Source organism: Rhineura floridana, chromosome 2 (genome assembly GCF_030035675.1).
Source record: "Rhineura floridana isolate rRhiFlo1 chromosome 2, rRhiFlo1.hap2, whole genome shotgun sequence".
Classification (NCBI taxonomy): domain Eukaryota; kingdom Metazoa; phylum Chordata; class Lepidosauria; order Squamata; family Rhineuridae; genus Rhineura; species Rhineura floridana.
The window spans coordinates 108,779,612-108,795,751 of NC_084481.1; the positions used below are offsets into that span (position 1 = coordinate 108,779,612).

General features: G+C 43.7%; 1 protein-coding gene across 1 annotated transcript in view; it reads left to right on the forward strand.

Annotated features, from left to right (window-relative positions):
- Positions 1 to 16,140, forward strand: part of MUC2 (mucin 2, oligomeric mucus/gel-forming) — a 98,083-nt gene that overhangs the window by 18,338 nt on the left and 63,605 nt on the right. The window contains exons 13-18 of the mRNA XM_061610096.1: positions 1,171 to 1,335; positions 1,948 to 2,042; positions 3,613 to 3,739; positions 4,317 to 4,572; positions 5,358 to 5,385; positions 7,058 to 7,180. Coding sequence (XP_061466080.1) covers positions 1,171 to 1,335; positions 1,948 to 2,042; positions 3,613 to 3,739; positions 4,317 to 4,572; positions 5,358 to 5,385; positions 7,058 to 7,180 — 794 coding nt within the window. The remainder of the gene's footprint in view (positions 1 to 1,170; positions 1,336 to 1,947; positions 2,043 to 3,612; positions 3,740 to 4,316; positions 4,573 to 5,357; positions 5,386 to 7,057; positions 7,181 to 16,140) is intronic.

Here is a 16,140-nt window from a genome sequence, read left to right on the forward strand (position 1 = left end):
TCTCTATCTGAAAAAAGCCAGTGTATTGTATTGTATTGTATTTATTAAGAGATTTCCATAGCACTATCACCAAAAATGTTCACAGGGTGGTTTGTAACAAAATAAGACAATATCTATTATAATAAACAAAAACAATAAAAGTAATTCTCATAAAACACATAATTAACAGCATCATAATTTAAACATGAACTCATCAGGCTCTAAAATCCTGACAGAAAATGTGAGTTTTTACTTGGTATCTGAGGGAATATAAAGCTGGGGCAAGTTGCACTTTAGTGGGGAGGTCATTCCACAGATGCCAAGTCACCACCAAAAAGGCTCTTTCATGGCCCCCCGCACCTCATTTAATGTAGGGACCACCAGCAGAGCCTCATACACCGATTTTAATGCAGGGGCAGGCTGATACAGGAGCAGGTATTCTTAGATATTTGGATCCCAGACCATTTAGGGCTTTACATATCTTAAAAGAGTTCATCCATAAAACATAAGACTCTGAAGAAGCATCGCCAATAATCAGGGATAATCGGAGTTATAATCCAACAATACTGGTTCCTAATTCCTGTTCTAGACTCTTCAATTATTGAATAGAATGATAGAATAAACTGACTATATTGGATTGGAATAATCTGTCTATAGCACCCAAGCTATTCAATTATTGTATAAGGATCTCACAGTGCATCTGCCCTTCTGAGTTTTTGAACCTCATTGTGTTGTTCACTCTACTTTTCAATTTTTAAAAATTTGGTAAATCTCCATTTCCAAAGAGATCCCACAATAGTTTGTCACCCCCTGGGTAAATCATCTCACACAGCTATCTCAGCACTTTAGCAGAAAATCAGTATTGTGGTCAATACCCACAAAAAAGAAATTTGGCATTATCTGAGATTTTTTCCTGCTACACTGCCTCTGCTACTTGAACTAAAAAGGGATAGCACAGAGAACAGCACAGGTGCTATAAGGCATTCAGGAGCACTGATGTACCTGAGTCCTGATAAAAAAGTATGTACACTTTAGTTAGTGATGTACACGTTGGATTTGGGGAGAACTTACATTTAGAAGGTCTTAGGCTTTGTTGTGTTGAACATTGTTCACTGTCCCCATTGTACAAATAAAAAAGACACAACATTTTTTAAATAAAACCACCAACAACATCTGTTTATTCATCCATAGGTCTTTGTGGGAATTTCAATGGAATAGAAGGAGATGATTTCAGAACATCGAGTGGATTAGTAGAAGCTACGGGGGCTTCCTTTGGTAACTCTTGGAAAGCACAAGCCAGCTGTAGTGATAAGCCAGATGAGTGGGGACACCCTTGCACTCTTAGCCTTGAAAATGGTAAGGATGAATGGTTTTCATAAAGAAATTACAGAATTCAATACCTGTGCATTACTTTCTGTAATGTTCAGATCAAATATTTCATCTGAAGATGGGCAATTTTCTTTTTTTCTTTAGGACAGCAAGTTGTGATGTATAAATCTATGCTAGGTCTGGGGCGTTGAATGCACTATAAGCTGGCTGCTTTCTGTCACTGTTTCAAAAGAAACAGAACAGTTTCTAAAGAAATAGGATGCAACACTGGTGGAGAGATGCCAATTTTACCTCTTGCAGTTTTGAAAATGGAAGCCTTCTTAAAGTTTTTGCCCATAATATCTCTTCTATTTTATTATGCTTGGCATATTCTCCTTATACAAAGATCAAAGACTCCAAGAAGGGAAAACTATTGAGCATGTACAGTTCTCACAATGATTTGTTACCCAGTTATTTGCCTTTAAATGCATAGGGAAGTTGCATAGTGGTCAAACACCCAGCCCCTGTATACAATGCTCATTTGGCATTGCTGTATTGCATTGCAGAGTAATCTGAATTCTAGAATATGGATATAGCAATAGGCATTGCATAGAAAGACATGAAATGAGTGGTTGATAATAACATTTAATTTCTCCCCAGAAAATTATGCTGAACACTGGTGCTCTTTTTTGAAAAGTACAGAAACTCCTTTTGCCAGATGTCACTCAGTCATTGATCCAGCAGACTATTATAAGGTATGAATTTTTAAATTATACTGAGTCTTTTTCTCTGGCTTGGTGTTTTGTTATATGGATCTGTTCATTGTCAGGAATTATAATAAACTCAAAATAGCAGCTCTTCAGCTGTCTTCCAAATATTTTGTATAGTATTGGGGGGATAAAATTATTGATGATGGATAATCCAGTTTCAAACAGCCAAGTTTCTAGCACCTTTAGTTAAAATATATGAACTAAAACAAACCCATAATAAATATCTAGAAGCTATAAGGAGAAGCTATAAGCTAGCCAGAGAGCTGTTTTAGCTACACCCAGGGGTGTAGTCGTCTAGGGTCTCAGGGGGTCTTAGACTCCTTACTTTTTTGGGAGTAGGGTCCCAGCAGGATTCCTGTATCTCCAGAACCCTATGAACCAATCAGCATGAAAGGGAAGTGTGTTAGGCACTAAGAAGAGTCTTTTAACGTGCTTCCTTGCTGTTTCCTGCTGATTGGAGCCAATCAGAGTGAAAGGATTTCTTATTAGTTCCTACTTCAAAAAGCCAAGTTGCAGAGAGTGAGAATTTGGTAACTGCAAAAGAGACAGTGAATTCTGATGATAGCATCCCATCTACATAATCAAGCAGTTTGGAAGCAGCAGGAGATAAACGTATAGACACCAAATTCAGTAATTCAAGCAATATCTTTGACAGTGAGGAAGGACAGTCAAATGGTGACAGTGATGGAGAAGCAGAAAGCAGTATTTAAGCCTGGCCAGGTTATACTATAATCTTAGAAGGTTGTATAACCTTAGAAGGGGATGTGGCTGTGTGGGTGAGGGGGTCAAGGGACCCTGCACTTCTGAATTTGCCACTACGCTACTGGCTACACCCAAGGCTTTGGAAATATCCTGTAGGAGTTGTTTACATTTATTTTTAAATAAGCCCTCATGCCACATAACAAACTGATCTGAAAAGTCACCTCATTATATTAAAGAAAAACAGTTTGCTAACAGTTTGGGTGACTAACAAATCTAATAAATGAAATGAAATGAAGTTGAAGAAATGCAACCATAAAAATCTCTTGGTCATATGGAAATAGTTGCAATTTTCTTGCGGTCCTGACCATAGACATTCTCAGATGGCAAAAATTAATTTTATATTTAGTACTTAAATATCTCTAGCTCTGATCTAGAATCATAGGTAAGATATCCAATTCCTGTGTATTAGAGGGAAGGCTTCCGTTAGGTCAAAGGTGGGGAATGTGGTTCTCAAGAGGAGAATGAGGCCCTTGGGCTGAAAATGTTCCCTGCCTGCTTTAAGTGGATCACCTTGCTGTGGGGGGAGCAGCCCATTAAATGCTTTTAAAAATAAACAAATAATGGGAGAAATGCACTCTAGCATGTGACAAAAGGATGGGGCAATCTTGAAACAACTACTCACATTTTTAAAATAAGGAAATAGAGACTTCTAAATGTCCACAAATGCCACTTGAAAGGGAAAACTCTCCATTTATCATTTTACTTTCATCTCAACTGCTGCTGTTGGGTGCTAGTTCTTCACTCACCTTCCTGTAAATGTGCTTGAAAGTTTACTGGTTATTTTTCTCCCTAGCGTTGCAAGTATGATACCTGTAACTGTAATGCCAATGAAGGATGTTTGTGTGCTGCCCTATCCTCTTATGCCAGAGCCTGTGCCTTCAAAGGGGTCATGTTGTGGGGCTGGAGAGATATTGTCTGCAGTAAGTGTCTATATCCCCATCCCTACCTTAAACAAAACGGACAAAACCCTTTTGGATAACAGTGCATTATCCGTAATGTTTTTAGACTAGAATGTGGTAATAGCAAATATAGTATACATAATTTATCAAAATGGCTTTTGGAGCATGCAGAATATTTGGGTGAATTGATGGTGAAACACCCATATATGTTGTTTACATTGACACAGGAATACACTAGGACAAACACAATGAATTCAGATGAATTAGAATTACATTTTGGACAATGAGGTGCCTATAGTACAATGTGAGGCAATGCCAAGGAACGTAGACAGCTGAAAGTCATTTATTCCTTCCTGATATTTCATGTATGGCTGTTTTATCATCTAGACAGTAATACTTTTCTCCCTTCTGTTGTCTTCATTGCTGCCTGAGAAATATTTCGTGTTCTCCCAAACATATCAACGTTTCTTCATAGAAAGCATCAGAAATAACGTTCAGATAGCAAGCACAAAATGGTTGGTTGACTTTAGAAATAACAAACAGGGCATATTGTGTTCACTTTGAGTTTTTAATTTATCATTTTCTCCCGTTCATTCAGACAAAGAAGTGTCCTCTTGCCCAGCCAACCAAGTCTTCCGTTACAATGTGACCACATGCCAGCATACCTGCCGTTCCCTTTCCTATGGTAATAGGCATTGCTTGCGAGGCTTCACTCCAGTAGATGGCTGTGGCTGCCCTGAGAATACCTACATGATGGAGAAAGGCATCTGTGTGCCAATTGCTCAGTGCCCATGTTATTACAAAGGTTCATATGTGGGGCCTGGAGATGTTGTTATGAAACAAGAGGGACGCTGGTATGTTAATGCCATGATTTGTTGTTTTCTTTCTGATGAGGTGGAGAGATCGATAGTACAAGAGACTGCTCTCTTTTCGTGTTGCACTACAATGTTGGTAGATTAAACAGGATGGAGAATCTTGGTATTATTATGTTGACAGAGTAGGAGCATGAGCATGCCACCCTGAGCTCCTGCAGGGAGGAAGGGCAGGATATAAATAAAATAATAAATAAATAAATAAATGTATGAGCATTCTCTTCAGCAATCATAATTTGGCATAACTCAGTAGAAGGTTCTTCTAAATCAGCATTAGAGATATAAACAACACAATGCTTTTTGGAGTGTCTAGTGTTTCAAATCCTTTAGAAATCTATGTTTTTCATCAGGCATTGAAATGCTTCAGTGTTAATTCTTGAGATTACATGAACAGGAACATCATGAGTATACATGATACTCTTTTTTCCTCTGTTTATCTTTAATGGATGATCCAAAGGTTCCCAAAGTGCTCTTCCATATTCCCCTCAAAAGAATTTGTCTCAGAATAAAAATTTAGAAATATATTGATAATTCTTATTGAGAAACTGACCTCTTACCTTTGGTGACTGAACAATTTTGCTCTTATGTTATTTTGTGCATTGTCAGTAGAGCACCCATCATGTTCAAGAGATATCTAGGAGAAGTGGTACTCTTAAGTTTTTGCAGTGTATCTTTAGTTTGTATTCATAGCATTATAAAAATTGGAATTAACTGGAAAAACCCAAATATCTGGCATATAAATTTTTCTTCCGTGTATTTCTCTCTAGTGTTTGCAGAAATGGAAGATTTCACTGTGTATCAGTGGATCCACCAGATCATGGTAGTGTAAAATTTGAAGTTATATTATGCCTTTTTCCAGTTTGAACTGTCCTCTATATGATTTTGTTGTTGTTCTTAAGAAAGCCTTTTGAAGCTGGCTTATGCTAAAGTTTACTTCTTCCTAAAAATATACCAGAATTTTCCCTGACATATATATGTAGGTTTATCCTCAGTCTTTGATTTGATTTGTTTTAAATTGCTTCATACAAGTATTGATAAGAGACTCCTAATATTAGTTAAATATATTTATTTACAGACTGGTCTTAAAGTTAGAGTGGGCTTAAATGACTACCTTTCCAACATGATTCTAAGTTCAATGGGTGTAAGACAGGGATGTCTGTTAGACCTTTTGTTTAATTTTTATATAAATAAAGCTTTCCATATTGTTGTGGTACTACTATGGTAGGTTCTCAGAGACCTTGGGTTATTTTGTAAAAAGGATTTTTTCTTACCTTGACTTAAGCTAAAACTAAGATGATTCCATTTAGTAAAAGACTGTACCCACATAAGTGGGAAATAGATAATATAGATATAGAATCAGTGAAAGACCAAGTAAATAGATAATATTAGTATAGAATCAGTTAAAGAACCTGTTAAAGACTGGAAATTCAGTTCAGCCAGAACCAAACTTGAGTACCACATTTTGAACCCTAAATTACTTCCTAAATGTTTTCTCCCTGTAAGCCTGGAGCATATCTCTCTTAGAGGCACATAGAATGCTACTCCATGATCTTGCAGAGAATATTGGCAATGGCCTTCCCATCTTCCCTAGCCACATACCCACACACTACATATTAGACAGACAAAATGGCTGCCTAATACTTGCCCTTTAAATCTAGAATTTGGTATATGGCTGGTGCTGTTCCTCTGTTCAGTAGATGAACTCACTACAAATAATATGGCATCCACTATTTAATATGAGTGACAATTCAAAGGAGAAAGGTGCCTCACAGAGCAGCATAAGATTTTTTTCCAGAGTTGTCTTTTGTATGTATGCATTGGTGCATAATAATAATAATAATAATTTAATTTTTGTGTCGCCTATCTGGCCGAAGTCACTCTAGGCGACGTACACAATAAAATTCCAGTAAAATTACAATTTAAAATACAGAGCAAATACAATACAGCATCATAAAACAGTGTATAAACAACGGGCATTCAGTAATATTGATAAAGATTAGCCCACCCCGGAGGTCCCGAAGTCCTGTTCAAAAAGCCAAGGTTTTAATGCTCGGCGAAATGCATCCAGGGAGGGAGCATGTCGAAGATCGAACGGGAGGGAGTTCCAGAGAGTGGGGGCCACCACTGAGAATGCCCTCTTCCTAGTTCCCACCAACCTAGCTGTTTTTGTTGGTGGTACTGAGAGAAGGCCCTGCATGGCTGATCTGGTCAGGCGGCTTAATTGGTGGTACTGGAGGTGTTCCTTCAGGTAAACTGGGCCGAGACCATATAGGGATTTAAAGGTTAATACCAACACCTTGAATTGGGCCCGGAAAACAACTGGAAGCCAGTGCATGGTGTATATGTTGAGAATCTCAAGGCTTTGTAAGTGCCAGCTACTCCACTGTCTGAATCACCTGATTTCCTCTGGCCAGGTTTTCGATTTTCCTTGCTGATTAAGAAAATGGATCCAAGAGAATGTCCTCAGTGTTCTATATTTTATTTTACAGAGTGCTCAGCAAATAAGACATATTTTGACTGCAACAACATTGACTCTTGGTCTTCCCAAACACCAATACAACTTAGCTGCCAAATGCTGAGTACTGATCAGGTATGCTCTTGTATTTTTGACCACAGCTTCTCCGTTCCCTTGTTCCTCAAGTGATGTAATTCACAAAGGAACTCTTATGGTTAGAAAATCCCACTGAGACTGTAGTGCATATTTCCTAATAAATGTTATTAGGATTGCAACTGGGAGAAACAAATATTTGCACTTTTATATCACCAGTTTTCCTTCATTGGCTCTGATTATTTTTACATTATTAACATTTTCCTTTCATTTAAAATAAAACATTTCTTCCATGTGGGTAACTAAGGTTACAACTCCCTCCTCCACCAGCCTGTTAAGAATGCCCCTGGGAATGATGCTATGTCATGATGTAGTATCTTTCCCAGGGACATTCTGTCCCAGAGACAAGGCCAAATTGCTGAAAGCAGGCAAGCCATTGTTTGAAGTGGCAGCAAATTGCAGTTGAAGGGTGAAATAAGACACTGATACTTCAACTTGGGTTGAACATGGGCCACTTTATTAAATTACAACGTATAAACCCAATTTAAAGTGACCTGCAGAGGGAAAATCTAGGTGCGGGACTATCTCTAAGCAAGTAGCTTGCCATACAGCTCTTGGGCAACCAGTCCCTGCTGAGGCAATGGCAAGCCCATCTGCTTACCCCTTACCCCTGCCACACCTTGTAGGTGAGTAGGGGGGCCTTCCCACGTCATCCCCACCCGGGGTTGCATAACCCTTGGGTAGATGAGATAAGTTAGCCCCAGAGGCAGCCCATATCCTGTCCTCGAGCCGCAAAGCCTTGCTGGACAGGCTTCCGGAACCGCCAATCACCTCCAAAGGTGCCTAAGGGAGCCACCTAGCTGTCCTTAACTATTTCCCTTCCCGCACCTTCCCGCACCAACGCTATACAAAAGTGCCTCATCGGGCATTAACTGTCAATATATAAATCGCCAAATCAGCCAAAACAACCTATTAACAACAACGCCCCCTAACCCGATTCCCTCCCCCTCCCATAGTGTGGAGCAGGCAAAAAACCTGCCCGCCAACAAGGGTGGGCAGGATAAAAATTCCTGCTCGGCCCCGAAGTGACTCCTAGGCACACCATAAAAGAGGGAGGGCGGGGTGGGCGTTGCGATGAAAAGAGGAAGGTAGGAGGGGCTGCTGGGCTTAAATAAGCTCTCCAGCCTCCACCCCCTCCCTTTACCAAGTCGCGCTCGTGTCATAGGCGTGACGTGCGACTCTGCCCTCTTTTGAGATGGGGGCAACTGCTTCACCCCCATCTGCAATTATGCCCCGCCCATCAGCTGTGTGATGAGCGGGGCATCATTTGCAGTTGAAGGGTGAAATACGACACTGACACTTCAGCTTGGGTTGAACATGGGCCACATTATTAAATTACAACGTATAAACCCAATTTAAAGTGACCTGCAGAGGGAAAATCTAGGTGCGGGACTATCTCTAAGCAAATAGCTTGCCATACAGCTCTTGGGTGACCAGTCCCTGCTGAGGCGATGGCAAGCCCATCTGCTTACCCCTTACCCCTGCCACACCTTGTAGGTGAGTAGGGGGGCCTTCCCACGTCATCCCCACCCAGGGTTGCATAACCCTTGGGTAGATGAGATAAGTTAGCCCCAGAGGCAGCCCATATCCTGTCCTCGAGCCGCAAAGCCTTGCTGGACAGGCCTCCGGAACCGCCAATCACCTCCAAAGGTGCCTAAGGGAGCCACCTAGATGTCCTTAACTATTTCCCTTCCCGCACCTTCCCGCCACAAAAGGGGGACAAATCTCTATTTAGTCCCCCTTTGCCCCACTGCTGAGAAGCACCTCTCGCAGACACCCCTGCAGGTCCCCAAGAAATATATTGTTACTTGTGTCAGACAGGTGAACGCCATCTGCCCTGTAAAGTTCACCCTGCCAGTGCCGAATGCATGGATGTGGGATGGTTAACCCACCACGTGGAAGAAGGGCCAAGCGAATCCGTCGGTTGACTGTCTTCCGCACCCAATCTATAGCCCTTGGATCCCATACGCCACGCCACTCCCTCCGCGGGAGCATGTCTGACCATATCAGATGTACGCCAGGCCACCATTGCCTAATAAGCTGCATGTCAGCACATGCTTGAAAGATGAGGGCCTTACCCTTCATAAAGCCAAGGTCATTCCCACCAAGGTGTATGACCAATACATGCGGAGTAATCCGCATCGCGTGTTGCTGGAATAGTGTGGGTAGGAGCCCCTCCCAACGCATTCCTCACCGGCCAAGCCACTGTATCGCTGCCCATCTGCTCAGGCCCAACTGTGAGCCGGCGCTCGAGTTCGCTGCCCTTCGAGCTGCCCAGAATACCATGTTGTGGCCGCAAATTAAGATTTGTGTCTGCTCCGTTCCCGACCAGCAACCTGTCAACATAAATGCAATTGTTAAGCTTCCGCAGTCCCCATTCGTCTAGAAAGGGCGAATATAGCCCTTAAATGCAACAAAATAAATAAATTAATTAATTAAAAGCACCAGAAGACCAACGTCCAACAGCCTGTATCTGTGTTTGGGGAAAACCAAAACTTGCTGCTGTAGAAGCAGCTCCAATTCGAAAGGAATGGGTACCGAATTGTGCAGGGTTGTGGCCAATCCCCTGTAAAGCCCTTTTTGTTAAAACCCAAAACTGGTAAATGGAAAGGGGTTCCTGGTTTGCATGGGTGAATAAATATCCTGCACCGGGCCCCCTATCTCTCAAATATGCTTGCAAGGCCCGGACAGGGCAGAGGTTAGGCATTGAAGCCGGGGCCAAACGCACGCGTCGTCCTTTACACTTTTGGTCTGTTTTAGACCTTCTCAGGACTATACAGGCACAACCTCCTTCTATTGAGATATCTGCAAACTGGAGGGCACGTCCAGATGTCTCGCTTAGAACACGCCACTACCTCACCAATCCTGAAAGCCCCGAAAAACAGCGTAAGGGCCACCGCATGAAATAGCTTAATTTCATAGCTGGAGGAGCAAATTGCTTCCCATTGCTCAACCATGCCCAATAACATGTCTGGTGAAATAGGGCAACGGGAATCCGGTGTGACGGGTTGGTTGCGAGCCCACCCTGTCAACATGCGACGGACCCTAAAGTCCCCAGCATGATCCGAAAAGCCACCAGCCTTTGCTAAGAAGGAAAGCCCTGTCAGCTTACCTTGAAGAGCATGAACTGACATGCCACGTTGCTTACCGTCCACAAGGAACTCCATGATGTGACTCACCGGATTAGGCCACTCTGGAGCATAGCCCTTGGCAGCCCAAAATTCTTGCATCGCCCTACCTGCCCTCCGGTAACTGGCAAGCGTGCTGGGGGCAATGGATAGGCTTATGGCCCTCTCCGATTCAGCTCTCCAATCTCCCAAATCGCAAGGGGCAATGCTTCCGGCTGAGCCCTGGCCCACGGTGCCAACTGACGGAAATGATCCATCTGATTCTGTGACAGAGCATCAGCAACATCGTTATTAATGCCAGGAACATAAGAACATAAGAACATAAGAAGAGCCTGCTGGATCAGGCCAGTGGCCCATCTAGTCCAGCATCCTGTTCTCACAGTGGCCAACCAGGTGCCTGGGGGAAGCCCGCAAGCAGGACCCGAGTGCAAGAACACTCTCCCCTCCTGAGGCTTCCGGCAACTGGTTTTCAGAAGCATGCTGCCTCTGACTAGGGTGGCAGAGCACAGCCATCATGGCTAGTAGCCATTGATAGCCCTGTCCTCCATGAATTTGTCTAATCTTCTTTTAAAGCCATCCAAGCTGGTGGCCATTACTGCATCTTGTGGGAGCAAATTCCATAGTTTAACTATGCGCTGAGTAAAGAAGTACTTCCTTTTGTCTGTCCTGAATCTTCCAACATTCAGCTTCTTTGAATGTCCACGAGTTCTAGTATTATGAGAGAGGGAGAAGAACTTTTCTCTATCCACTTTCTCAATGCCATGCATAATTTTATACACTTCTATAATGTCTCCTCTGACCCGCCTTTTCTCTAAACTAAAAAGCCCCAAATGCTGCAACCTTTCCTCGTAAGGGAGTCGCTCCATCCCCTTGATCATTCTGGTTGCCCTCTTCTGAACCTTTTCCAACTCTAGAATATCCTTTTTGAGATGAGGCGACCAGAACTGTACACAGTATTCCAAATGCGGCCGCACCATAGATTTATACAACGGCATTATGATATCGGCTGTTTTATTTTCAATACCTTTCCTAATTATTGCTAGCATGGAATTTGCCTTTTTCACAGCTGCCGCACACTGGGTCGACATTTTCATCGTGCTGTCCACTACAACCCCGAGGTCTCTCTCCTGGTCGGTCACCGCCAGTTCAGACCCCATGAGCGTATATGTGAAATTAAGATTGTTTGCTCCAATATGCATAATTTTACACTTGTTTATATTGAATTGCATTTGCCATTTTTCCGCCCATTCACTCAGTTTGGAGAGGTCTTTTTGGAGCTCTTCGCAATCCCTTTTTGTTTTAACAACCCTGAACAATTTAGTGTCATCAGCAAACTTGGCCACTTCACTGCTCACTCCTAATTCTAGGTCATTAATGAAGAAGTTGAAAAGTACAGGTCCCAATACCGATCCTTGAGGGACTCCACTTTCTACAGCCCTCCATTGGGAGAACTGTCCGTTTATTCCTACTCTCTGCTTTCTGCTTCTTAACCAATTTCTTATCCACAAGAGGACCTCTCCTCTTATTCCATGACTGCTAAGCTTCCTCAGAAGCCTTTGGTGAGGTACCTTGTCAAACGCTTTTTGAAAGTCTAAGTACACTATGTCCACTGGATCACCTCTATCTATATGCTTGTTGACACTCTCAAAGAATTCTAATAGGTTACTGAGACAGGACCTTCCCTTGCAGAAGCCATGCTGGCTCTGCTTCAGCAAGGCTTGTTCTTCTATGTGCTTAGTTAATCTAGCTTTAATAATACTTTCTACCAGTTTTCCAGGGACAGAAGTTAAGCTAACTGGCCTGTAATTTCCGGGATCCCCTCTGGATCCCTTTTTGAAGATTGGCGTTACATTTGCCACTTTCCAGTCCTCAGGCACGGAGGAGGACCCAAGGGACAAGTTACATATTTTAGTTAGCAGATCAGCAATTTCACCTTTGAGTTCTTTGAGAACTCTCGGGTGGATGCCATCCGGGCCCGGTGATTTGTCAGTTTTTATATTGTCCATTAAGCTTAGAACTTCCTCTCTCGTTACCACTATTTGTCTTAGTTCCTCAGAATCCCTTCCTGCAAATATTAGTTCAGGTTCAGGGATCTGCCCTATATCTTCCACTGTGAAGACAGATGCAAAGAATTTATTTAGCTTCTCTGCAATCTCCTTATCGTTCTTTAGTACACCTTTGACTCCCTTATCATCCAAGGGTCCAATTGTCTCCCTAGATGGTCTCCTGCTTTGAATGTATTTATAGAATTTTTTGTTGTTGGTTTTTATGTTCTTAGCAATGTGCTCCTCAAATTCTTTTTTAGCATCCCTTATTGTCTTCTTGCATTTCTTTTGCCAGACTTTGTGTTCTTTTTTATTTTCTTCATTCGGACAAGACTTCCATTTTCTGAAGGAAGACTTTTTGCCTCTAAGAGCTTCCTTGACTTTGCTCGTTAACCATGCTGGCATCTTCTTGGCCCTGGCGGTACCTTTTCTGATCTGCGGTATGCACTCCAGTTGAGCTTCTAATATAGTGTTTTTAAACAACTTCCAAGCATTTTCGAGTGATGTGACCCTCTGGACTTTGTTTTTCAGCTTTCTTTTTACCAATGCCCTCATTTTTGTGAAGTTTCCTCTTTTGAAGTCAAATGTGACCGTGTTGGATTTTCTTGGCAATTGGCCAGTTACATGTATGTTTAATTTAATAGCACTGTGGTCACTGCTCCCAATCGGTTCAACAACACTTACATCTCGCACCAGGTCCCGGTCCCCACTGAGGATTAAGTCCAGGGTTGCCGTCCCTCTGGTCGGTTCCATGACCAACTGGTCTAGGGAATAGTCATTTAGAATATCTAGAAACTTTGCTTCTTTGTCATGACTGGAACACATATGCAGCCAGTCTATGTCCGGGTAGTTGAAGTCACCCATTACTACCACATTTCCTAGTTTGGATGCTTCCTCAATTTCATATCTCATCTCAAGGTCTCCCTGAGCATTTTGATCAGGGGGACGATAGATCGTTCCCAGTATTAAGTCCCTCCTGGGGCACGGTATCACCACCCACAACGATTCTGTGGAGGAGTCTGCCTCTTTTGGGGTTTCGAGCTTGCTGGATTCAATGCCTTCTTTCACGTATAGAGCGACTCCGCCACCAATACGTCCTTCCCTGTCCTTCCGATATAGTTTATATCCAGGGATAACCGTATCCCACTGGTTTTCTCCATTCCACCAGGTCTCGGTTATGCTCACTATATCAATGCTCTTCTCTAAGACCAAGCACTCCAGTTCTCCCATCTTGGTTCGGAGGCTCCTAGCATTAGCGTACAGGCACTTGTAAGCAGTGTCTCTCTTCAAGTGTCTTTGGCACTTGTGGTTAGGCCTGTGGTAATTTTACTCTTCTGAATTTATATCCTGTGCCCCTGCTCTCACAATGCCTACTTCTAGGCCTACCCCTTTTAAAATTTCATCATTTCTTTGGTTTTTATCCCAGGGGGGAGGTTTATTCCGAACCGGACCTTTCTCAGCTCCTGTCGGGTTTCCCCCCTCAGTCAGTTTAAAAGCTGCTCTGCTACCTTTTTAATTTTAAGTGCCAGCAGTCTGGTTCCATTCTGGTTCAAGTGGAGCCCGTCCCTTTTGTACAGGCCCGGCTTGTCCCAGAATGTTCCCCAGTGCCTAACAAATCCGAACCCTTCCACCTGACACCATCGTCTCATCCACGCATTGAGACTGCGAAGCTGGGCCTGTCTGGCTGGTCCTGCGCGTGGAACTGGTAGCATTTCAGAGAAAGCCACCTTGGAGGTCCTGGCTTTCAGCATCCTACCTAGCAACCTAAATTTTGCTTCCAGGACCTCACGGCTGCATTTCCCCATGTCGTTGGTGCCAACGTGCACCACGACCACTGACTCCTTCCCAGCACTGTCTACCAAACTATCTAAACGACGAGCGATATCCGCAACCTTCGCACCAGGCAGGCAAAACACCTTGCAGTCTACACGCCCATCACACACCCCACTGTCTATGTTCCTAATGATCGAATCACCCACTACAAGGATCCCTCCACCCCCTGGAGATATATCCTCGGCACGAGAGGATAGCTGCTCATCCCCCAAGGAATTGGTCCCTTCTAAGGGATCGTTTCCCTCTTCCTCAGCTGGATGCTCTCCTTTCCCGAGACCATCGTTCTCCATGATAGCAGGAGAGCTATCATCGTTGGAGTGGGACACAGCTATAACGTCCCTGAAGGCCTCCTCCACACACCTCTCTGCCTCTCTCAGCTTTTCCAGGTCTGCCACCTTGGCCTCAAGGAAATGAAGTCGCTCCCGGAGAGCCAGGAGCTCATTGCACCGAGAGCATACCCACGACTTCTGTCCAACAGGCAGATAGTCGTACATGCTGCAGGCGGTGCAAAACACTGGAAAGCCCCCACACCCCTGCTGGCTTCTTACCTGCATAGTTTTGTTTAAGGTTTATTACGTCAATGGGTTGGAGACTGCGGTATAGTTGAGGTCAGGGAACAGATGGGCAGAGTGGGGGGCCCTGGCCTCCTCGCCCTGCTGCCGAACTCGCTCTGCTGCTTAACTCGCCTTGACGCTTTGTCAGCTGGGGCTCCCTCTAGCTCGTGGAGCAGCCGTGGAACATGCCGTGCCCGAAACAAAACATTAAAGCGCAGGCATTGGAGAACGAAGGAACGGATGAGACCCATAACCCTGGCGTTCCTAGACGTAAGGGAATTGATAACCTGGACTGTGGCCATGTTATCACACCAAAAGTGGACGGTAGAGTTCTTCAACTCCCCAGCCCACAGATGGACTGCCACAACTATTGGGAAGAATTCTAGAAAGGTCAGATCCTTGACTAGACCTTCTTGCATCCATGTCTGTGGCCATTGTCCCTTACACCAGGAAGACCCAAAGACTACCCCAAAACCATAACCCCCAGACGCATCAGACTGCACTTGTAATTCAGCTTCTAATAGATGGTCTTGTCTCCAAAAGGATATCCCATTAAAGTCCTGTAAGAAGGAGGACCACACAGTCAGGTCAGCGCGTAATGCAGCTGTAACCCAAAACCTATGGTGGGGCCGCGAAAGCCCCACCATGGCATCATAGACTCGTCTTAAGAATGCTCTGCCAGGTGCTATGACCCGGCATGCAAAATTAAGGTGCCCAGCTAACTCTTGAAGGGTGGAGAGAAAAACCTTCTGGGCACCTGAGACTTCTGAGATCTTCCTATATAGAATAAGAAGTTTCTCATGGGGCAGCTTGCAGCATTGGTTGTTGGAGTCAATTTCTATGCCCAAGAAGGACAAAACAGCTGCTGGACCTTCCGTCTTTTCCGTGGCTAAGGGAACCCCAAGTTCTTCTGTTAAGCCATGGAACTGTGTCATTAAATGTTGGCAAACACTCATGCCAACGCTCCCCGCAAATAAAAATCATCTAAGTAATGCACCACCGAATCTAGCCCAGTCCGCCTTTTAACAGCCCGTTCTAAAAAGGTGCTAAAACGTTCAAAAACAGCGCACGAGATAGAGCACCCTATAGGCAATGCTCGATCCATGTAAAATTTATCATCAAAATTAAAACCCAGCAGTCCAAAGTCTGCGGGGTGGATGGGTAAAAGCCAGAAGGCGGATTTAATATCGCATTTGCCCATGCACGCACCTGGGCCACAAGCGTGCACCATGCGCATCACAGCATCGAAAGAGGTGTAACAGACTGTGCATAGACTGTCGGGAATGAAATCATTAACCATCCATGTGGGTATGACAGGTGGTGTATTAATCGAAATTCCCCTGGGGCTTTTTTAGGCACTAAACCTAATGGGGATACCCTAA